Source organism: Patiria miniata, unplaced genomic scaffold (assembly GCF_015706575.1).
Source record: "Patiria miniata isolate m_02_andy unplaced genomic scaffold, ASM1570657v1 HiC_scaffold_1, whole genome shotgun sequence".
Classification (NCBI taxonomy): domain Eukaryota; kingdom Metazoa; phylum Echinodermata; class Asteroidea; order Valvatida; family Asterinidae; genus Patiria; species Patiria miniata.
The window spans coordinates 24403756-24429045 of NW_024037047.1; the positions used below are offsets into that span (position 1 = coordinate 24403756).

Below are 25290 nucleotides of genomic sequence, written 5' to 3' on the forward strand. Positions count from 1 at the left end.
TGCAAACCTGCAAACCTGCAAACCTGTTAAACTGCAAACCTGCAAACCTGCAAACCTGCAAACCTGCAAACCTGCAAACCTGCAAACCTGCAAACATGGAAACCTGCAAACCTGCAAACCTGCAAACCTGCAAACCTGCATACCTGCAAACATGCAAACTTGCAAACATGCAAACATGCAAACATGCAAACATGCAAACATGCAAACCTGCAAACTTGCAAACTTGCAAACCTGCAAACCTGCAAACCTGCAAACCTGCATACCTGCAAACCTGCAAACCTGCAAACATGTAAACCTGCAAACATGTAAACCTGCAAACCTGCATACCTGCAAACATGCAAACATGCAAACATGCAAACATGCAAACATGCAAACATGCAAACCTGCATACCTGCAAACATGCAAACATGCAAACCTGCAAACCTGCAAACCTGCAAACCTGCATACCTGCAAACATGCAAACATGCAAACATGCAAACCTGCAAACCTGCAAACCTGCCAACATGCAAACCTGCAAACATGCAAACTTGCAAACTTGCAAACCTGCAAACATGCAGACATGCATACCTGCAGATATGCAGACATGCAAAACTGCAGACAAGCAAACCTGCAAACCCGAAATCTGCAAACCTGCAAACCTGCAAACCTGTTAAACTGCAAACCTGCAAACCTGCAAACCTGCAAACCTGCAAACCTGCAAACCTGCAAACCTGCATACTTGCAAACATGCAAACATGCAAACCTGCAAACCTGCAAACCTGCAAACCTGCAAACCTGCAAACATGCAAACATGCAAACATGCAAACCTGCAAACCTGCAAACCTGCAAACCTGCAAACCTGCAAACCTGCAAAACTGCAAACCTGCAAACCTGCAAACCTGCAAACCTGCAAACCTGCATACCTGCAAACCTGCAAACCTGCAAACATGTAAACCTGCAAACATGTAAACCTGCAAACCTGCATACCTGCAAACATGCAAACATGCAAACATGCAAACCTGCAAACATGCAAACATGCAAACATGCAAACCTGCATACCTGCAAACATGCAAACATGCAAACCTGCAAACCTGCAAACCTGCAAACCTGCAAACCTGCAAACCTGCAAACATGCAAACATGCAAACCTGCAAACATGCAAACATGCAAACCTGCAAACATGCAAACTTGCAAACTTGCAAACCTGCAAACAAGCAGACATGCATACCTGCAGACATGCAGACATGCAAAACTGCAGACAAGCAAACCTGCAAAACTGCAAACCTGCAAACCCGAAATCTGCAAACCTGCAAACCTGCAAACCTGTTAAACTGCAAACCTGCAAACCTGCAAACCTGCAAACCTGCAAACCTGCAAACCTGCAAACCTGCAAACCTGCATACTTGCAAACATGCAAACATGCAAACCTGCAAACCTGCAAACCTGCAAACCTGCAAACCTGCAAACCTGCAAACATGCAAACCTGCAAACCTGCAAACCTGCAAACCTGCAAACCTGCAAACCTGCAAACCTGCAAAACTACAAACCTGCAAACCTGCAAACCTGCAAACCTGCAAAACTGCAAACCTGCATACCTGCAAACCTGCAAACCTGCAATTCATCAAATCATGGATTCATCCAGTCATCCAATCATTTAATCATCCAGTCATCCAGTCATCGAATCATCAAATCGTCAAATCATCAAAACATCAAATCATCAAATCATTGACTCATCTAGTCATCCAAATATCCAGTCATCCAGTCACAAATCTACATGTACTAACTTCTGTGTTTCCTTCTACTTGGAAGTTGTTGTTTCTGTGTTCAAGGATTTTTTCAGGGCACGTTTTGCACCCTCGTCTTATCCCAGCACATGAAAATGGAATTAAAGGAGTTGGAAAAACCACCTTTAAAAAAAATTCCCGCAGGAATGTCCATCAATATAGTGCACTTCACACAACTTGATCTCCATTCTTCAACCAGTAAATTCGGTTCAGTAACACCAAACTCATCAGGACTAAATAAAGATTCACTCTTTCAGCTGTCTCCGATCCAACAAGTTATACCAGATAGTTAGCAGAATAATGACCAATCCAGATTCTACATCTCCATCAGAAAAATCGGTCAGCTAACCCTTCAGGATTCCGCAGTTTCAAACCATTTGCAGCTGTCTCCGAACAAGCCAGTTACATCAGATACTAGCTGCGTGTTTTGAACACTCCAGTTTCTCCTTCATCTCCATCAGAAAAAATAGAACACCTGAGAACTACCTTAAAGAAATGGAATAAATAAAAGATGAAAATAGGCAGAACTTCCTCTTTCATCTAGGCCCAAAAGACTTCAAAATATAGTTGATCGCCTAACATATGAAGTACTCGGGCAGACTAAGCAACAACGGGTCACCCATTAAGTTTCGGTCTTCAGATGAGTACAGGAGGAAGGCGAAGGCTGCATGCAAAAAAGATACATTAACAAATGGAAATGACATGGCCAGAGTAAGACGAAGAGCTGGCCTCAGATTACTGTTGCGATACCTATTTGATAAATAATAAGGTGTGGAAAGGACGGCTGTAAGGGCAGAAGGGAGGCCGTTTGTTGTATTCCTACTATGTATTTTTTTGTAATTAGGTACAATGCTTAATTGCCAAAGGCTTGTTTTACTATTTTGTATTAATATTTAATTAAAATGTATCTATCACAATAATTACCACCGCCTAGGTAGCGAAGCATCTACTACCACTCGCAAAGCACATGAAAATGAAATTGAAGGAGTTGGAAAGACCACTTTTTCAAAAGAAAATGCACTTCGTCCCGAACAACTACAGGAATGTCCGTCAATATTGTGCACTTCACACAACTTGATCTCCATCCTTTAACCAATAATCTCGGATCAGAAACACCAAACTCATCAGGACTAAATTAATCTTCACTCCCTCAGCTGTCTCTAATCCAATCAGTTATATCAGATAGTTAGCAGGATATTGACCACTCAAGATTCTCAATCTTCATCAAAATAATCGGTCAGCTAATAACAACCCAAGAAGATTGAGGAGTCTATCCAGGCCCAACAGACTCGACAAATACCATCATCAGAAACAGCTAAGCCCTCAGGATTCGGCAGTTTGTAACTATTTGTAGCTGTCTCTGAACCAACCAGTTACATCAGATACTAGCTGCGTGTTTTGAACACTCCATTTTCTCCTTCATCTCCATCAGAAAAAAAAAATCTTACTACCTCAAGAAGATGAAAATGGGCAGAACTTTCTCCGTCCATCTAGGCCCAAAAGACTGCACAATCTAGTTGATCGCCTTACATATGAAGTACTCGGGCAGACCAAGCAACAACGGGTCACTATTATAAACTCTCTGTCTTCAGATGAGTACAGGAGGAAGGTGAAGGCTGCATGCGAGAGATGCATACAAAATGGAAAAGACATGGCCAGAGTAAGACAAAGAGCTGGCCTCAAATTACTGCTGAGATAATAGTTGGTGTGGAAAGGACGGCTGTATAAGGAGAGAAGAGAGGCCGTTTGTTGTATTCGTTCTATTTATTTATTTATAATTAGGCACAATTAATGCTTACTTGCCACAGGTTTGTTTAAACATGTTTAATGAAATTTTAATTAAAAAAATGTATATATCACAATAAATACCACCGCCCCAGGTAGCGAAACATCTACTACCGCTCGCTTGGCACATGATGACGGAATTGAAGAAGGTTGAGAGACCATACAAATAAAATGCAGGATTGTCCATCAAGATTGTGTCCTTCACACATCTTGATCTCAAACCTTCAACCAGTCATCCCAGTGTAAAAACAACAAAATCCTCAGGAAAACACGAAAGATGCGTCAAGATTCGAAAAAAAAATTGTCACGAAATGACTGATGTCAGAATGTTTTAATTATCACTTTATTGATTAGCCATAGACCTTATATTGATAACGTTACCATGTATTGATGGGTACATCAAAACCATTGGTTTTTATAGAAATGTATTCTGGAAACATAAATGTATAATCTTCATCGCATGTCACCAATCGATTGCGGATTGTGAAGTAAAAATTGTCATAAATTGGGTATTAAAAAAATACTGGTGATTGGAAGTTAATGGGTGATACGGTTTAAATAATTCATTACAGAAAACGATGTTATGTTGGTGACATAACCATGTATCGATGCAGCAAAAACCTTAGGTTTTTAGACACAAATTTTGGAAAGATAAATGTATTATCTATATTGCATATGTCAAAAATCGATTTCGGATTGTAAAGTAAAAGTTGTCATAAAATGGTTATTCAAAAACCGGATATTTATTGGTGATTGGAAATAATGGGTGATGCGGTTACAACTATCCATTACAGAAAAGGATGTGTGGTAGGAATGATCATAATAAAAAATGCGTAACCAATTACGTTCTTTTATCCAATCGTAATTCATATTGATTGATCCGTGCGAGTAAATTTAGTAGTTATTGATCCCTAAGGTGTATGCCAGAATCGATTTTTGGCTATTATTAAAAAAGTTAAAGTTTGGACAATAAAAGTTGGTGATTGCAAATGAACGGTGATCCGACAGTTTCGGGAAAAGTATGGTATTAAATGATGAACATGTTCAATGATGCTTTGCGTATTCAAAACAAAATAAATGAATACAAAAACTTGGTCATAGGCCTACTCATTGCTAGCACGATATGGATCAATTGATCAGTGCGGGTAAGAGTATCTGTTATTGAAGCATGTACCTTGATTCATTTTTAGTTTGAGATTACAGAGGTCTAATTGATGTGAAATTGGTTGTATTGTTTGTAGAAAATGGTGTGGACAGGACGGCTATAAGGGGAGATGGGAGGCCGTTTCTATTATTTCTTTTTTGGTGATTCATTTGTTTCATGGTTTAATGCCAACAGGATCAGACCCCAAACTCGTTCAGCCGCTAACTAATGTTGTGATACCAGTAAAATGGGGCTCAAAGTAATAAATGGAATGATAAACTTTAAGTTTCTAAATTTATTCTTGAATTATCTGAGAAAGCAACGTAAATTTCAAAGTATTCCATGAGGCGTGCCTCTTGACGGACCCCCCACCAGCAGGGCGTGCCTTCGGCATATCTTTGACTCAACTCCCGCCACCGGCACCTCCTATCATAATCGCCTGTTTCGTGAAAGCTTGATTCTCCCCTGTGGTATGGTGTGTCAAAACTGATAAATCATGGTTGACACCGTGCTAGCCCCCCCCCCCCCCCAAAAAAAATATTGGTTCTAGAACCGCGCCTGGTCTACACACTACAGTACGCCAATACAATAGGCTAATTAGCTTAGGATTTTGTGCCATCATACACACGAGTCTCTACAAAACATGTATTTAGACAAAGCCTAACACGAACATATTGTAAAACCAGTATCAAAATACAGAAGGAATATATTTACAGACATTTACTGAATCAGAAACTCGGTTGAAACTTGCTAGTTTCGTCAGCCATCAAACGACATGTGTAGGCCGCCTTTTGTTTCTGACAACGCTAAAGACTGGCCGCGGGTGTCCGTTAATTTGACCGATTTAGTGGTCTGCAACCCTAAGCCCAACTAAAGTCTTTGCGACTTTTTCAGGATACGTTCTGTATGTTATTCTAAAACTGAAGGGCCACAGCTCTGATGTAAATACTACTTATTTTGTTACATTAATTAATGGCCTTTGTTTCAAAACCAGAAAACAAATCCAACAAAAACTTCACACTACTTGAGAAAGAATGGTTTGGGCTCATTAGTTCTATAATTGAATTGGATTTTTTTTCATCAATTACGGGAATTCTATACACCATGCAGAGGGACATTTTTGGGGACACCCTGTGCTATCTAAATTAATTGTCATGTTATCTTAATTGTTCCAACATATTGGAAGTATGTACAACATTGTTTGTGTATTTTGAATTGTTATTAGAAAGGTAAAAGTAAAGTAAACATGCATAATTACCCATTTTGGTTATGTGACACTCTGGATAATCCCAGCCCTTACTCGTTTTACCCTTTAATACGATTTCCTCAAAAACAAAAACAGTAAACCGAGTTTCTTAGGTAAAAGAAACACAAAGAGCAAGATGGAAAATGTTCATAATTTGTTCCTCGTCATATAGGTTTATAGCAAAATGAACAGGACCGTATTCTTTACCTCCACTGTCACACTGATGGAAAGTGCCCCCTTTTTTCTGCGCAAGTGCCCATTTGTGGTGTTGCCCCCGGTTTCAAGTTGAGTTCCGCCTCCCCGGATATACCACGAATGGCAAGACGTATCATATGAAGAAGTTATATGTTGAAGGAATCGGATTTCTGCGTGGCTCTCCAATAGGCAATATTCACAAAAATAAAATGTGGGTCCCAAAAATTACGACGTGAGGTTTGGGGCTCGCTTAATTTAGGGCCTTGAAAACATTTTAGATTCCAGAAGCGATTTGAGGAAACTTCTGACCACTCTTAACCAAATCGTTTTGCGGTGGTGTAGTGATGGTGGTGTACGCAGTGCCTGCCTTTATTGCGACGTCACTTTAAAGGGAGGGGGGCATGGCATGCGAAGTAATTTTATGGGACCGGGTTCACACATGTGCCGTTCGAAGAAGTAAACCCGCACCCTCAAAAATCGGGGAAATGAGCCGTGATCTCCATAGGAAACGCGAAATTTTCACTGAGTTGCCCGTTTTTCAGTGGAAAAGTGCACAAAATTATTTGCCTCTAATCATGAAGAAATTATATTGATATGAAAGAGGAAAATCTATATTTTGTGATGCAATGCAAGGGAGTAAGTTTAACCGACACACTTTCCGCATATTAACAAAAGTTTGTTTAGAGCGCCTAGACATGAGCCAATCTTCTCACGTAAACAGAGCTCCACTAGTGGCGCCGGAGTGAGCAAATGCTCCCTAGTTCTCCATGATGATGGATGCTGCCGTTAGTTATTATTGCACAACGCACGAGGACTGGGACTGGGGAAGTTTTCTCACAGTACAATGATGCACTAGCTGGTGGCGCAACCGGGGAGATGGAGGGGGGGGGCATGGTACGTATCACATCCCCCCATCACTCTTGGCAGGTCCCAAATAAGTGATGCAGCTATTTTGTTACCGATTTCCATCGACATTATCTGCTCATCCAGGACAGACATTTCCAAGGTTAGGGTACCTAGTCGCAGAGGAACTCATTCCTGTTCGGAAACACGTTCCTTTATCTAGAAATCTTCATCTATCTGGCCAAAAAATTACGATCAGTCATTAGCTCCCACGAATATCGTCCTGAAAATGTGTACACATGGGATTTCAAAATGTCCGACGCGTTGTAATCATAGACACTATAATAATACATGTCGTGTCTAGGTTTTATTATAATATAATAAAACCTAGACACGAACTTTCAGTGAAGCTGAACTCCAATAAAAGCGAGTACAAAAGACACAATATAACACGGTGATTTCTGTTTTATTTCTACGATTATCTCTGTTCACAAAACTTTTAGTAAATGAACAAAATGATTTGGAAATACTGGGTGTTTTTCTTTGAAACTTTGATTTTAAAATTGGCTAGCTTTTAAATCGTTAAATTGTATTGCCTGATTTATCTTACGTGAGTTAAAAAAAAAAACAATTGTTACCTGAATTCGGCGAATCTGCATCGGAATTAAGTGTATATACATGTAATTGTACTGCACGGTTTTTGTTGTTGATAATAATCTGTGTAGGCCAACGAACTATATAATTATGTTTCTCCCTTTGGTTATATGCGCCTATCACATTTTTTTTAGCAACCCCGAGGCTTCCCCAACCAATTGAATAGCTATATGTTGTGGAAACAACTTACGTGCAGAAGTATGAGTAAGCATGAACTTGAAAAAGCAAAGCATCAAATAAAACATTACTCGTGCCAGATAATATTTAGAAAACTTCGTAAAATAAAATCATGCAGCAAGAATTGGTTTTAAATACACGGTATTTATACACAGTAGTTTTTACAATCCAAATTTGAAACCTTTAAGCATAAAGCCAATAAGGCATAATTATATTCCAAAAACGCACAAACAGAATTCCATGATCCATATTTCTACATGACACAGGAGTAGCAGTGTTCACACTCCCCGGCCACGTACTGACTGGTAATTTGCAAGTTGGTTTCCCTGTGCTATTTTCGAGTTTCATCCCGAAAATATAGATGTGCTAAGTTGCTACTTTTCTAGAGATACACAAGTTATTCACTTTTGAATCAGACATTGATTGAAAAACATCGGCCCATGTGTAGCTACCGAATTCTTACTTTACGATTCCGAATTCTTGGCAGCCAGACATTAATTCCGTTCTCGCAGGGTAGGCCGTCTGCCGATTCAAGCCCCGCAATCAGTATCGATAACATCTGGACTGAGGACCAGTCCTTTGCTTTGCTTTTGAAAGTTTGACAGGTTGTCATTTTTGCTCTAGAAAAGAGGTTCGGGTATACAGCCTATAACCTTTACTCTTTCGGAAGCAGCCACTCTACAGCTCTGCAACCGTCAGGTGGTGACATGATGCCCCTTACATTCAATCGATGCTGAAACGGAACAAACTTGTTCAGTTCCTTCTGGAAGTCACGCATTCGCATGCCCTGACACTTCTTCACACTGTCAAACGATGGTACATCCTGGAGTGCCGGTATGCCAAACCCTCCTGCCATGATTTCTGCACGGAGATACCGGAGAAAGTGAGAGGTAGTGTTGTGATAATCAAAGAGGCTGTTTTGTATTTGTACTGGTGTTGCAGCCGGGAAGTCATTGATGTAACCCCAAATTAATTTCTGAAGTTGGGGTTCTGGAAGTGATTTTCCCGGGAAAGCTTCGGGAACATTGAGATAGAAAAACATAATCTCAGTGACAACGACAGAGTAGCTGTTGCTGGAGTTGAGCAGTGGCTTGAAGTTCTGCAGGAGTTTAGGAAAGCCAACATAGTCAGCAAGGTTGGAGGTGAAGATGCGGTCATAATCGGTCATTTGCAGGGATTGGTGACGTCCAGGAAAGATCATGCAGCTGGTCAAGGAAACACGAATGAAGAGCCGTTCCTCATGGATGAAACTCTTGAATTTCTGAAGGAGGTTTGTCACGTACTTGTGGTACATCACCATCCAAGAGGAGTGGGATCCAGAGGTGTGCTCTTTAACTCTCAAGCAGTCCCATACAGCGAAGGGCATCCTTTTTGGACTTATGAGGTACCTGTACACAAAGTCACCATCGTGTAAAAATACAGAAGCTTGTAGGCCTAGTTGTGGAGTGCCAAATTTTGCTGTGAGCTTGCTAGCCTTTATGGCAGTAAGTGTAGGGTTGTTGAATGGTATGTCTCTTTGGTTTGCATCACAGGGTAAGAACAGACCATGTTCAAACCACTTCTCCATCTGTTTTCTATCATTTGCATTTAGACACTCTAAATATTTGGAGCGGCTATCTTTTATAGCTTGGTCGCTGTTTTCAAACATGTTCTGTCTTTGTTGTGCGAGATTGATAGCGTCTCGATTGTCTCTTCGACATTCCAGTGATTGCCATCCTTTCCAAACCTGGCGTAAATACCCAAGTTCTTTATCCAGGACACTCACCAGTCCTTTGGTGACATCATGGAGTTGCCGAGCACTCATCTGAATGAGTTCATCCAAGCTTGTCTGTATCAAGTCGTACTCTCTCCGGGAAATATGTAGTGAGTACCAGATGGTGGTCATACTGGAAGCGATGTCTTCAGTTTCTGCAAAGCGGACCAACATGAAGAGAAACAGCACGTTCCTTGCAATCACAAATGGATCCAAATCATTCAGAGTCACGTGAAGTTTTCCCTGGTACTCGGTAGGCAGTGAAGCAACCGTCATCACTGTGTTGCGCAGGTCTCCGCAACCAGCAGATAAAACATGATAGTCCCTTTCAAGCTGTTTTTCTTCAACACTCTTTCCGGACCATTCATTGTTTTCAAGTTGAAGGAAATCTACCGCCATGGTGTTCCCAAAGTATTCGGGAAAATCGCCATAGCTTACTTGCAATCTGCTAAGATTCGAAGAGATTTTCTTTATGGATGCCAGAATGTCCTGACATCTTTTCCAGTGTGTTGGAAAGTCACGCCGTTGGCAGTCTGCATTGCAGTACCATGCACTGTTGCATGCTGAACACTGCAGAAACAGGACAAAACAAAATTGATTTGCGTTTTGTGTGTGTCATATTTGTTGGATCCCTTAATTATAGGACCAACCTAGAGTTCTCTTAATAGTACATATGTGACCGGCTGACTGACTAAAAATAGTGACTGACCGCTGACTGACTGACCGACTGAGAGATTCCCCGAATGACTCCCCAACTCCACGACTGACTGACTGACTGACTAAGGCACACAAAAAACGTTCTGCTTCCGATTACATGGCATTCGAAGGGTAGGGTAGGTAGGGAATTTTTTGGCAATTTTTTTTGTGTACGATCATATTTTCCTGCTAGTAGTCAAAGGTAAAAGGTAGAAATTGAAGGTTTTTGGTGTCTTTTCTTCTCATAGGGTAGGGGCTGTCAGTATAGGGTAGGTATAGGGAAATCGGAAGCAGAACTATTTTTTTGGCCTAATTAACTGACTGACCGACTGACGTACGTGACCGACCGATCGTCCGACCGACAGACCGACCGACCGACCGACGTGACTGACTGACCGACTCCCCGACTGACTGACTGACTCCCCGACTGACATGCCCACTCGCCCAAACAGGGCATTTTATGTGTAAAAATAAAATAACGACGTACCATCCGTGTTTTCCCAAGTGTGCCGCAAGCACTGCACTTTTTCTCCCCAAACATTTCACACTCCACAGCGCTATGTCTGAAGTTGTCCCTGTCTCGACACTGTGTGCAGCAGTACACGGCCATCGGGCATCGGTCGCAAGGCACGGTGTGCTCTGGGAGAATGTTCTCACAACACCAGCAATGCCCAGGCTGTACATCCATGGTGATTTCACGTGTACTGGTCACTGCAACAACGATGAACAAAGATCATGATAAACGAGTCAACCATTATTTTATACACTGTTGAATGGAAATTTTCATATTTTAACAAGATTTACATGTATAAGCATTTGTATTTTTTTTTTTATAGACATTATTCTTTGCTGGCATACCAGAACACGAAACAGTATATTTTTGCATAATACATGCATACACCCAGTGCTACCCAAAACATAACACAGTTTTTATGCTTTCATTATATCACTCTGTATACGTCAACACATGATGCAGATGCCGGTACATTGTAAATGTATCTTCAGTTAATATTATGATAATTCACTCACCTTTTATACGAGAAAATTCTGTATTTGTTGTTCTTTCCGGTGGTGTTTGGGCTGCAAAATGAACTGTCTGGCTGGCTCCGATAAACCTCCTGGTTTGCAAGTTGCACATCATCCTGTATTGCACATCATTGTCGTATTGCACAATCATCGCATTGCACATCCAGGGAATTTCCCCCACCTTATTCTGGTCACTTTTTGTTTGATGGATACTGCCGTTAGTTATTAATTATTGCACAACGAACGAGGAAGCGGGACTCTAAATAAGTTTTCATCACAGTACAATGATGCACTGGTGACGGAACGGGGGGGGGGGGGGGGGGGGGGGGCATGGTACGTATCACATCCCACACCCCCCCCCTCACTCTTGACAGGTCCCAAATTACAATGTATGTAGTTAGCCCGACTGCCTCTGTCTAGCTCTGGCCGGCCGTACACTATTACAAGCTGTGTAGTACGGTCAGAGTGATTTTGCTACCGATTTCCATCGACATTATTATATCTTCTCATCCAGGAGAGACATTTCCAAGGTTAGTGTACCTAGTCGTAGAGGAACTCATCCCTGTTCGATAACACGTTCCTTTATCTAGAAATCTTCATCTATCTGGCCAAAAAATGACGATCAGGCATCAGCTTCCACGAATATCGTCCCGAAAATGTGGCGCGTTGTAATCATAGACACATAATAATCAATGTCGTTTCTAGGTTTTATTATAATATAATAAAACCTAGACACGAACTTTCAGTGAAGCTGAACTCCAATAAAAGCAAGTACAAAAGACACAATATAACACGGTGATTTCTGTTGTATTTCTACGATTATCTCTGTTCACAAAACTTTTAGTAAATGAACAAAATGATTTGGAAATACTGGGTGTTTTTCTTTGAAACTTTGATTTCAAAATTGGCTAGCTTTTAAATCGTTAAATTGTATTGCCTGATTTATCTTACTTGAGTTAAAAAACAATTGTTACCTGAATTCGGAGAATCTGCATCGGAATTAAGTGTATATACATGTAATTGTATACTGCACGTTTTTTTTTTTTGATAATAATCTGTGTAGAACTACGAACTATATAAATATGTTTCTCCCTTTGGTTATATGCGCCTATCACTTTTTTTTCACCAACCCCGAGGCTTCCCCAACCAAGATGTGGCAACTGAATGGGTATATGTGGTGGAAACAACTTACGTGCAGAAGTATGAGTAAGCATGAACTTGAAAAAGCAAAGCATCAAATAAAATATTACTCGTGCCAGATAATATTTAGAAAACTTCGTAAAATAAAATCATGCAGAAACAAGAATTGGTTTTAAATACACGGTATTTTCAGTAGTTTTTACTATCCAAATTTGAAACTTTTAAGCATAAAGCCTCTTAGGCATAATTATATTCCAAAAACGCATAAACAGAATTCCATGATCCATATTTCTACAGGACACAGGAGTAGCAGTGTTCACACTCCCAGGCCACGCACCGACTGGTAATTTGCAAGTTGGTTTCCCTCAATTCCCTGTGCTATTTTTGAGTTTCATCCCGAAAAATAGATTGTTGTTCTAAATTGCTACTTTTCTAGAGATACAAAAGTAATTCACTTTGAATCAGACATCGACTAAAAACATCGGCCCATGTGTAGCTACCGAATTCTTATTTTACGATTCCGAATTCTTGGCAGCCAGACATTAATTCCGTTCTCGCAGGGTAGGCCGCCTGCTGATTCACGCCCCGCAATCAGTATCGATAATATCTGGACTGAGAACCAGTCCTTTTACTTTGCTTTTGAAAGTTTGAAAGGTTGTCATTATTGCTCTAGAAAAGAGGTTCGGGTATACAGCCTATAACCTTTACTCTTTCGGAAGCAACCACTCTACAGCTCTGCAACCTGGAGGTGGTGACGTGAGGCTCCTTACATTCAATCGATACCGAAACGGAACAAACTTGTTCCGTTCCTCCCGGAAGTCGCGCATTCGCATGCCCTGACACTTCTTCACACTGTCAAACGATGGCCCATCCTGGAGTGCCGGTATGTCAAACCCTCCTGCCATGATTTCTGCACGGAGATACCGGAGAAAGTGAGAGGTAGTGTTGTGATAATCAAAGAGGCTATTTTGTATTTGTACTGGTGTTGCAGCCGGGAAGTCATTGATGTAACCCCAAATCAATTTCCGAAGTTGGGGTTCTGGAAGTGTATTTCCCGGGAAAGCTTCGGGAACATTGAGATAGAAAAACATAATCTCTGTGACAACGACAGAGTAGCTGTTGCTGGAGTTGAGCAGTGGCTTAAAGATCTGCAGGATTTTAGCAAAGCAAATATAGTCAGCAAGGTTGGAGGTGAAGATGCGGTCATAGTCGGGCATTTGCAGGATTTGGTGATGTCCAGGAAAGTTAAGACAGCTTGTCAAAGAAACACGAATGAGGAGCCTTCCCTGATGGATGAAAGTTTTGAATTTCTGCAGGAGGTTTGTGACGTACTTGTGGTACATCACCATCCAAGAGGAGTGAGATCCAGAGGTGTGCTCTTTAACTCTCAAGCAGTCCCATACAGCGAAGGGCATCCTTCTTGGACTCATGAGGTACCTGTACACAAACAAGTCGTCATCGTGTAAACATACAGAAGCTTGTAGTTGTGGACTACCAAATTATGTTGTGAACTTGCTTGCCTCTATGGCAGTAAGTGTAGGGTTATTGAATGGTATGTCTGTTTGATTTGCCTCACAGGGTAGGAACAGACCGTTCTCAAACCACCTCTCCATCTGTTTTCTATTATTTGCATCTAGCCAATCTAAATATCTGGAGCGGTTATCTTTTATATCTTGGTCGCTGTTTTCAAACATGTTCTTTCTTTGTTGTTTGAGATTGATAGCGGCTCGATTGTCTCTTCGACATTCCAGTGATTGCCATCCTTTCCAAACCTGGCGTAGATACCCAAGTTCTTCATCCAGGACACTCACCAGTCCTTTGGTGACATCATGGAGTTGCCGAGCACTCATCTGAATGAGTTCATCCAAGCTTGTCTGTATCAAGTCGTACTCTCTCTTGGAAATATGGAGTGAGTACCAGATGGTGGTCAAACTGGAAGCGATGTCTTCAGTTTCTGCAAAGCGGACCAACAAGAAGAGAAATAAGACGTTCCTTGCAATCATAAATGGATCAAAATCATTCAGAGTCACGTGAAGTTTTCCCTGGTACTTGGTAGGCAGTGAAGCAGCTGTCATCACTGTGTTGCGCAGGTCTCCGCAACCAGCAGATAAGACATGATAGTCCCTATCTAGCCGTTTTTCTCCAACACTCTTTCCGGACCATTCATTGTTTTCAAGTTGAAGGAAGTCTACCGCCATTGTGTTCCCAAAGTATTCAGGAAAATCGCCATAGCCTTTTTTCAATCTGCTAAGATTCGAAGAGATTTTCTTTATGGATGCCAGAATTTCCCGACATCTTTTCCAGTGTGTTGGAAAGTCACGCCGTTGGCAGTCTGCATTGCAGTACCATGCACTGTTGCATGCTGAACACTGCAGAATCAGGACAAAACAAAATTGATTTGCGTTTTGTGTGTGTCATATTTGTTGGATCCCTTAAAGGGAATATACAACATTTGCAAACATCGAAAAATAAAACTACCAAGTTTTTACGAAAAACCTTACTAGTATGTTGGTTAATGACAGTCTAAAGCATCCTGTCAAACTATGGTACCTGGTATGAATACATTTTCAAGAAAATGGTATTTTTGTATACATTTCCAACAGTGGTCAGCCGACCACCGTTGGAAAAACCTTACTATTTTTTTCAACTACTGCTCCAAATTTACCATTTGTTTCAGTCCAAATTGTATTTGCTATTGATTACATGTTCATGAACGGGTGCAGGCCAGCTAGACTGGTTCCTTTACCTTACAATTTCTGGCATCTACAAATTGATCCATTTCATCTTAAGTGGAGTCAGGGAACCAGACTACTTGACAATGTTTGTTTTTCTTGGTTTTTCCAGCATTTTCGGACACAACACTTCAAACATGTCAGTGTAACAATATTTTGATCTATTATACTAACCCCTCAACTAGTTCATTTCTGAAAATTACAGCGAAAGCCAATGATGTACATTCCCTTTAATTATAGGACCAACCTAGAGTTCTCTTAATAGTACATTTTATGTGACCGACTGACTGACTGAAAATAGTGACTGACCGCTGACTGACTGACAGACTCCCCGAATGACTCCCCGACTCCACGACTGACTGACTGACTGACTAAGGTACACAAACAAAGTTCTGCTTCCGATTACATGGCATTCGAAGGGTAGGGTAGGTAGGGAATTTTTTTGGCCATTTTTTTTTTGGTGCACGATCATAATGCAGGCGTCTGCGTGTAGTCAAAGGTAAAAGGTAGAAATTGAAGGTTTTTGGTGTTTTTTCTTCTCATAGGGTAGGGGCTGTCAGAATAGGGTAGGTATAGGGAAATCGGAAGCAGAACTATTTTTTTGGCCTAACTGACTGACCGACTGACGTACGTGACCGACCAACCGACCGACCGACCGACGTGACTGACTGACTGACTCCCCAACTGACATGCCCACTCGCCCAAACAGGGCATTTTATGTGTAAAATAACGACATACCATCCGTGTTTTCCCAAGTGTGCCGCAAGCGCTGCACTTTTTCTCCCCGAACATTTCGCACTCCAAAGCGCTGTGCCTGATGTTGTCCCTGTCTCGACACTGTGTGCAGCAATACTCGGCCATCGGGCATCGGTCGCAAGGCACGGTGTGCTCTGGGAGAATTTTCTCACAACGCCAGCAATGCCCAGGCTGTACATCCATGGTGATATCACGTATAGTGCTCACTGCAACAACAATGAACAAAGATCATGATTAATGAGTCAACCATTATTTTATACACTGTTGAATGGAAATTTCCATATTTTAACAAGATCTACATGTAAAAGCATTTGTATTGTTTTTTATAGATATTATTCTTTGCTGGCATACCAGAACACGAAACAGTATATTTTTGCATAATACATGCATACACCCAGTGCCACCGAAAACATAACACAGTTTTTATGCTTTCATTATATCACTCTGTATACGTCAACACATGATGCAGATGCCGGTACATTGTAAATGTATCTTCAGTTAATATCTGATGATTCACTCACCTTTTATACGAGAAAAGTCTGTATTTGTTGTTCTTTCCGTGGTGTTTGGGCTGCAAAATGAACTGTCTGGCTGGCTCCGATAAACCTCCTGATTTGCAAGTTGCACATCATCCTGTATTGCACATCATTGTCGTATTGCACAATCATCGCATTGCACATCCAGGGAATTTCCCCCACCCTATGCTGGTCACTTTTTGTTTTATGGATACTGCCGTTAGTTATTATTGCACAACGAACGAGGAAGTGGGACTCTTAATGAGTTTTCATCACAGTACAAGGATGCACTGGTGACGGAACGGGGGGGGGGGGGGGGGGGGGCATGGTACGTATCACATCCCCCCCCCTCACTCTTGACAGGTCCCAAATTACAATGTATGTAGTTAGCCCGACTGCCTCTGTCTAGCTCTGGCCGGCCGTACACTATTACAAGCTGTGTAGTGCGGCCAGAGTGATTTTGCTACCGATTTCCATCGACATTATTATATCTTCTCATCCAGGACAGACATTTCCAAGGTTAGGGTACCTAATCGTAGAGGAACTCATACCTGTTCGATAACACGTTCCTTTATCTAGAAATCTTGATCTATCTGGCCAAAAAATGACGATCAGTTATCAGCTTCCACGAATATCGTCCCGAAAATGTGGCGCGTTGTAATCATAGACATATAATAATAAATGTCGTGTCTAGGTTTTATTATTATATAATTAAACCTAGACACGAACTTTCAGTGGACTCCAATAAAAGCAAGTACAAAAGACACAATATAACACGGTTATTTCTGTTTTATTTCTACGATTATCTCTGTTCACAAAACTTTTAGTAAATGAACAAAATGATTTGGAAATACTGGGTGTTTTTCTTTGAAACTTTGATTTCAAAATTGGCTAGCTTTTAAATCGTGAAATTGTATTGCCTGATTTATCTTACGTGAGTTAAAAAAAAATTGTTACCTGAATTCGGCGAATCTGCATCGGAATTAAGTGTATATACATGTAATTGTACTGCACTCTTTTTTTTTATTATAATAATCTGTATAGGCCTACGAACTATATAAATATGTTTCTCCCTTTGGTTATATGCGCCTATCCCTTTTTTTCACCAACCCCGAGGCTTCACCAACCAAGATGCCAGCAACTGAATGGGTATACGTGGCGGAAACAACTTAAGTGTAGAAGTATGAGTAAGCATGAACTTGAAAAAGCAAAGCATCCAATAAAACATTACTCGTGCCAGATATACTAGAAAACTTCGTAAAATAAAATCATGCAGAAACAAGAAGGGTTTTTAATACACGGTATTTTCAGTAGTTTTTACAATCCAAATTTGAAACCTTTAAGCAAAAAGCCAATTAGGCATAATTATATTCCAAAAACGCATGAACAGAATTCCACGATCCATATTTCTACATGCCACAGGAGTAGCAGTGTTCACACTCCCCGGCCACGCACCGACTGGTAATTTGCAAGTTGGTTTCCCTCAATTCCCTGTGCTATTTTTGAGTTTCATCCCGAAAACTAGATTGTTGTTCTAAATTGCTACTTTTCTAGAGATACAAAAGTTATTCACTTTGAATCAGACATTGATTGAAAAACATCGGCCCATGTGTAGCTACCGAATTCTTACTTTACGATTCCGAATTCTTGGCAGCTAGACAATAATTCCGTTCTCGCAGGGTAGGCTGTCTCCTGATTCACGCCCCGCAATCAGTATCGATAATATCTGGACTGAGGACCAGTCCTTACTTTGCTTTTGAAAGTTTGAAAGGTTGTAATTTTTGCTCTAGAGAAGAGGTTCGGGTACAGCCTATAACCTTTACTCTTTCGGAAGCAACCACTCTACAGCTCTGCAACCTGGAGTTGGTGACGTGAGGCTCCTTACATTCAATCGATACCGAAACGGAACAAACTTGTTCAGTTCCTTCCGAAAGTCGCGCATTCGCATGCCCTGACACTTCTTCACACTGTCAAACGATGGTACATCCTGGAGTGCCGGTATGTCAAACCCTCCTGCCATGATTTCTGCACGGAGATACCGGAGAAAGTGAGAGGTGGTGTTGTGATAATCGAAGAGCATTTGTTTTGCTGCTTTTGTCGTCTGCAAGTCGCGTATGCTATCACGACGTAATTTATGAAATTGCGGTTCTGGAAGTTTCCACGGGTAAACTTCTGGAACATTGTTATAGAATCCCATAATCTCGGTGACAATGACAGAGTAGCTATTGCTGGAGTTGAGCAGCGGCTTGAAGATCTGCAGGAGTTTAGCAAAGGCAACAAAGTCAGCAAGGTTGGAGGTGAAGATGCGGTCATAGTTGGGCATTTGCAGGGATTGGTGATGTCTAGGAAAGTCCAGGCAGCTTGTCAAAGAAACACGAATGAGGAGCCTTCCCTGATGGATGAAACTCTTGAATTTCTGCAGGAGGTTTGTGACGTACTTGTGGTACATCACCATCCAAGAGGAGTGGGATCCAGAGGTGTGCTCTTTGACTCTCAAGCAGTCCCATACAGTAAAGGGCATCCTTTTTGGACTCATGAGGTACCTGTACACAAACAAGTCATCTTCCTGTAAAAATACAGAAGCTTGAAACTGTGGACTACCAAACGGTGCTGTGAACTTGCTTGCTTCTGTGGCAGTAAGTGTTGGGTTGTCGAATGGTATGTCTCTTTGATTTGCCTCACAGGGTAGGAACAGACCATGTTCAAACCACTTCTCCATCTGTTTTCTATCATTTGCATTCAGACACTTTATATAGTCCAAGCGGTCGTCTTTCATCATTCGGTCGCTTTTTTCAAACATGTTCTTTCTTTGTTGTCTGAGATTGATAGCGGCTCGATTGTCTCTTCGACATTCCAGTGATTGCCATCCTTTCCAAACCTGGCGTAGATATCCAAGTTCTTCATCCAGGACACTCGCCAGTCCTTTGGTGGCATCGTGGAGTTGTTGAGCACTCATCTGAATGAGTTCATCCAAGCTTGTCTTGACCAAGTCGTAATCTCTCTTGGAAATATGGAGTGAGTACCAGATGGTGGTTAAACTGGAAGCGATTTCGTCAGTGTCTGCAAAGTGGACCAACATGAAGAGAAACAGCACGTTCCTTGCCATCATAAATGGATCCAAATCATTATGAGTCACGTGAAGTTTTCCCTTGTACTCGGTAGGCAGTGAAGCAACCGTCATTATGGTGTTGCGCAGGTCTCCGCAACCAACAGATAAGACATGATAGTCCCTATCTAGCTGTTTCTCTTCAACACTCTTCCCGTACCACTCATTGTTGTCAAGTTGAAGGAAGTCTATTGCCATAGTATTCCCAAAGTATTCGGGAAAATCGCCGTACCCAAGTCTTTTCAATCTGGGAAGATTGGACGAGATTTGCTTGATGGATGCCAGAATTTCTCGACACGTTTTCTTGTGCGCTGGAAAGTGACGCCGTTGGCAGTCTGCATTGCAGTACCATGCACTGTTGCATGCTGAACACTACAGAAACAGAACAAAACAAAATTGATTTGCACTTTTTGGTTATATTTTTTTGCTGACCACATAGGACCAGCCCAGATAGTCCTCTTTCTATACTTGAGTCTACTGACTGAAAACCTACATTGGGTATGACCGACTGACTGCATGACTCACTGGATATTAATGACTGACTACTGACTGACTGACCGACTGACCGACTGACCGACTGACCGAATCCCCCCCCCCCAGGGACCGACTGACCGACTCCCCGACTGATTCCCCGACTGACACTGCTGAATGACTGTCGCTTGTGACTTCGACTAAGTGTAAGCTGGTTAAGAGAGCCGGAAAGTGCTATCGTATAGGATCACCCTGTTATTACACCAATGAATGGTGAACATTTCTGAATCGATTGAACACAATGTTATGCTCTCTGAGAGACTAGACGGGCTTGCCTTGTTGTTGCCTGATTTGAAAAAAATTCCAACGATGAAACTATGCATGCATGCATGGTCCTCCATTTAATGGCCCGTATAGCATGTGCGTCAAACAACGACATACGTACCACCAGTGTTTTCCCAAGTTTGCCGCAAGCGCTGCACTTTTTCTCCCCGAACATTTCACACTCCACAGCGCTGTGTCTGATGCTGTCCCTGTCTCGACACTGTGTGCAGCAATACACGGCCATCGGGCATCGGCTACAAGGCACGGTGCGCTGTGGGAGAATTTTCTCACAACGCCAGCAATGACCAGGCTGTACATCCATGGTGATATCACGTATAGTGCTCACTGCAACAACAATAATTATGAACAGAGATCACAATAAAACAATTCAACCATCTATAAATAATTTACAAACTGTTGACAATGGTTGTTTAATTGAAATCTTCAGATTTTGACAACTGAAGATCTATAGGGGTGTTTGTTTGGTTGTTTGTTTTTTGATATATTCTTTGCTTGCCAACCACAACACACAGCAGGAACTCGTTGTATTGATTGACATATTTTATTTTTTTGTGTGTGCATATACATGAAATCAAGTCGGGTTTATATTTTGACTGCCACTCAAAACATGACAGTTTGTACGCTTTTTAAGCTGTTAATAGATGATGCAGCTTTTTGCATTACAGAAAATGTAATTCGCTGTCCCACTGCTAGTAAATGTATCTTTGGAGTATAATATCCGATAATTCACTCACCTTTTTATGTGCATGAGAAAAGTCGGTATTTGATGTTCCTTGTTGGGTATATTGGGCTGCAAAAATGAGTTGTCTGGTTTTGATAACCCTCCTTTTATATGCTGCAGATTGCACAACATCTTATTGCACACCATCCGATTGCACATCATCCGATTGCACATCCCCGTATATATTGCACATCATTGTATTGCACATCCAGGGAATTTCCCTGGTGAAAGTACCAACCTAATTTGGTCACTTTTATAGATATTTGGGTCATTCCACCGGGTTGGGGAACAATGTGTGACATACGATCATATTAAGAAAAGCATGAATGCCTTGCTAGCAGTTGCTCTACAAAATATATTTGTTGTTGGGTGTTTCACTACTGCAGAAAGTTTGTATTTTGCCAAAAATATGAGCAAAAAATGTCATTTTGGATGTAACATTGACACTGTGTCAGTGTTACATCCAAATATGACATTTGTACCTTTCTTTTTAATTTCTGCGAAACATTACCCAAATTCACTTTGTGTACTTCTTACTATAGATGCAACACAATAAGAAAAGCTTTTGTTACGGTAGTCAGGTATTAAATGGAGCAGATATGATAGCTTGGTTGTGTGGATGTAACATTGACACGGTGTAAACCCAAATGTCACACTTCCATTGAGTGATTTTTACACCGTTACATCCACACTTGAGGTATTGTTTCTGCTATATTTGAACCCTGACTATACCAAAACAAAAGCTTTTCTTGGTGCTTAGGTGTCCAGTTGTAAATATGTCAGTTTGGGTAATATTTTACATACGTGTAAAAAATGGCAAATAAAGAATATTTGGATGTAACATTTACACGGTGTCAATGTTACGTCCGAATTAATACATTTTTCTCATATTTTTGTCAAAATACTTTCAAATAATTTCAAACTTTCTCAAGTATTGAAACACCCTAAGATAAATATTATGTTGAGCATTTGTTTAGAATGCATTGATACTTTTAATAATATAACCAAATATATGGATGTAACATGCATTGCTTCCCAACCCGGTGGAATGACCCATTTATGATACTGCCGTTTAATATTATTGTACACCAAGGACTGATAGGGACTTTTGAAGTTGTCATCATAAAAGTACAAGGATCACTAGCGGCGGAACCGATCGAGGGGTGGGGTGGAGGGGACTGGCATGGGGGGGGGGGGTAGTAATTGCACCCCACACTTTTTCCACTTGTGGGATTCATGGTCTCCCCCCCCCCCACCTCAGTCTTGTCAGGTCCAAAATTAGTGTACTCTTCTCCCTATATCTAGGTTAACATACATAAATAAGTTCTCTAGTCTACTGTCTCTGGAAATAAGAGGATCATGATCGCTTTCGATCATCGGCAAGACCTGAAATCCACTAGAGTAGTTTAGGCGTTCGAAACTGTTCCGCCGCTGATATTAAGGATGAGTCACCACCATGCAGCCAGTTTGTTTGAACTCTTCCCCCGGATATTAACTGTGACTACAAAGAAGGTTGTCTATCTTCATTGCATCTGATGAAGTAGCTGTAGCTATAAAGATTATGCCGTAATTATTTTAATTTTAGTTAGTCTATAAAGTGCCACCTTCACTATATACCTGTATCTAGCAGACGCCTGTGAACATCTTTGCACATTTGGAGAAATTCCCGAACCAAATCATTAACTTGTATGTTGTGTTGAGAGGGCACTAAATAAACTGAACATGGTTTGTATTGTTGGTGATTGCATAGAGGCCCGCTTATAGTCCTATGATGGATGACGGGAGCCGAGTCCGGACACGAGTCCATTTTTTGCACTCGTGACTCGGGTTCGGACTCGTGGCCTTTTGGACTCGGCTAGTGGTTGATTGGAACTACCCATCTGACTCGAATCGAGTCATTTGAAGAAACTGAGTTATTAAACTTGACAACAAACTATTTATACTGTTAAAAAAAACGGCCCCGCGTCTGTTGTCTGATCACTTTTAACTTCTTGCATGCAGGCGCGCATCGCGAGGGAGGCCCCCCCCCCCGAAAAGCAAAAAAAAAAAAAAAAAAAGGAAGCAAAAGAGGACCAAATTCATAGTGGTGTAAATTTAATGGGTTGGGGGGGGGGGGGGGTAAAGTGTCCCCCTCTAAAACTGCCCCCTCTAAAACTGATAAATCTAGAATGTGTCGATAAATCTAGAATATGCCCCCCTCTACAAAAAAAATACTGGCGACGCCAATGGGCCTGAGAAAATCCCTTTTAGATAATTACTATACGCTGTAGAATAATCGCAATTAAAAGAGACATTCGACAGTCACTGTATTAATAATTGTCAGTATATTCGTGCGCGCACGTGTTCTGCTTTAAAAACCTTCCACGAGTGGACTTTCGCTCGTACCCCCCGCCCTGCAAACAGGACGCTGGGATACTCTGACGAGCTTCACAGAATCTTGTGAAGGAAGTGGCCTATGACCTATCATCTGGCAGCTGTTCAAGACCGCAGTTAGACAATGTGCGCAATTAAAATCCGAAAACTTCCCATAGAATTGCGCACATTCCATACCGGATGTGATTTCTGTTTCATTGCGGACCATGCGGAGCGTCGCATAATGCAATCCACCGACCGTTCGTGATTCGAAACGGAGCCTGAGCGAGTGACGGGAATTGTAAATGTACAACACAGATACGTTTTACAGAGTTTCCTACATTATTACACTTTTCAACGAGAAAAAAAATCTATAGACTGGAATAAAAGAGTAATGAATCAGTCTTAACAGCTGTTTCAAACCTTGCAGAGTCATGACCTTGATCACGCGCAGGTCACTGGTCACGCAAAATCCAACCAATCAGAGCGTGAATTCATCAGAGTATCCCAGCGTCCTGTTTGCAGGGCGGGGGATACGAGCGAAGAGTGGACTCGGCTGGACACCATCTTCCTCTGGGGGCGCTGTTCAAAGCAGACGAGCATGGCCACTATGGGTGCACAACGGTAAATAGGCCAAAACCCTTCATCATAATTAGAGAGTTCCGAGAGCCGGCATTGGGGATTTGAAGAGATATGGCAACGAACCGCTGGCCCGGACTTGGGGCTTTCAGTTCTGAGCATTTTGTTAATTGGGCTTGAAAGTGGCATTATTTTGCCATGTTGTGGAGGGATCGATTTTCAAGATGGCTACTTTTACGCTTTGGGGAAAATAGGGGTCGTCTTTCTATTTGGCTGAGAATATCTCGAAAAGTCAATAGTTAACCCACAAAAGGAAATGAAAAGAGAAAGATAGATGACATGTTGATCATCAGTTTTTCTGTACAGCTTAAATACCTGTGAGAATTCTGATTATTTTTAAAAGAATTTTGAAGTATGGGCATTTAGCACTGGTGTCTATATATGGGAATTTTAATACCTATAGTATCGGATGACGCTTTCCATGGCGGCAAAATTGCCGACGTTCCGCGCGCGACGTTCCAAAAAAGGTCACAGACTCCGATCCAAAAAAAAGGGGTGCCCGTGAAAAAAGGGCATGCACTTGTGAAATACGGGAACTTGTGAAAAAGGGCACTCGTTACACAATTTTATTGGGGAAAAATACAGCCCCACCCCCTGGCCACGCCCGCGCCACTGCTTTGTATCTCACAGATCGATTGACTGACTGACTGACTGACTGACTGACTGACTGACTGACTGACTGACTGACTCCCCTACCGTCAACGGTGTGGCCGGCTTAGCCTGGTGGTTGGCTAGCGTAGAGCAGGGCAGTGCTATTTATGGAATACCCGTATAGGCTAAAGCCAGCCCAATATATATTCACCAGATTCTGCTCAATTGAACTTCTGGCCCATTGAGTTGCATTTTGTGCACTCTGAGACCAGCTTTAAAAAGCTCATTTTATAGTTGACTTGTTTTTGCACCTTTCCTGCAAACCCCCCCCCCCCCCCCCGCTTCTGTTAGACAATCAATACATTGTTTTCCGCGAGTCTGCAGCATGTAACGCACTAGCTGTCGGCCGACCAGCGTTGGAAAAATACAATTTTTTTTTGAAAGTGCCAGCACACCAGGAGCCACGATTTTACAGGATGCTTTAGACTGTCATTCCCTAACAATCAGTATAAATAAGGTGTTTTGTGATAATTTGAACATTTCGTTTTGTGATGTTTGCAAATGTTGTTTCTTCCCTTTAATTCCTGACAAAAAGTACCAAAATCAGAAAATGAAAAAATATACTGCAATTAGAAACTAAA

At 41.5% G+C, this 25290-nt stretch overlaps 2 protein-coding genes and 1 pseudogene across 3 annotated transcripts; all 3 read right to left on the reverse strand.

The window, feature by feature from the left end:
• Positions 1-7992: 7992 nt before the first annotated feature.
• LOC119726400 lies at positions 7993-16509 on the reverse strand. 2 transcript variants are annotated; one of them, XM_038198064.1, is made up of 3 exons: positions 16431-16509; positions 10743-10966; positions 7993-10129 (listed from the first exon to the last, which is right to left on the reverse strand). In XM_038198064.1, exons 2-3 carry the CDS (start codon positions 10941-10943, stop codon positions 8462-8464), a joined length of 1869 nt encoding a protein of 622 aa, XP_038053992.1. In that variant the 5' UTR covers positions 10944-10966; positions 16431-16509; the 3' UTR covers positions 7993-8461. The 2 variants fall into 2 exon arrangements, with proteins under 2 accessions (XP_038053992.1, XP_038053985.1); XM_038198057.1 differs by lacking the exon at positions 16431-16509 and adding an exon at positions 11285-11317.
• Positions 12951-16111, reverse strand: LOC119726416 (annotated as a pseudogene).
• Positions 16510-17260: 751 nt separating the features above from the next.
• On the reverse strand, positions 17261-21171 carry LOC119726427. Its single transcript, XM_038198084.1, has 3 exons — positions 21081-21171; positions 20447-20670; positions 17261-19902 (listed from the first exon to the last, which is right to left on the reverse strand). The coding sequence occupies exons 2-3, from the start codon at positions 20645-20647 to the stop codon at positions 18244-18246; spliced, it is 1860 nt and encodes a 619-aa protein (XP_038054012.1). The 5' UTR covers positions 20648-20670; positions 21081-21171; the 3' UTR covers positions 17261-18243.
• Between the last annotated feature and the right edge of the window lie 4119 nt (positions 21172-25290).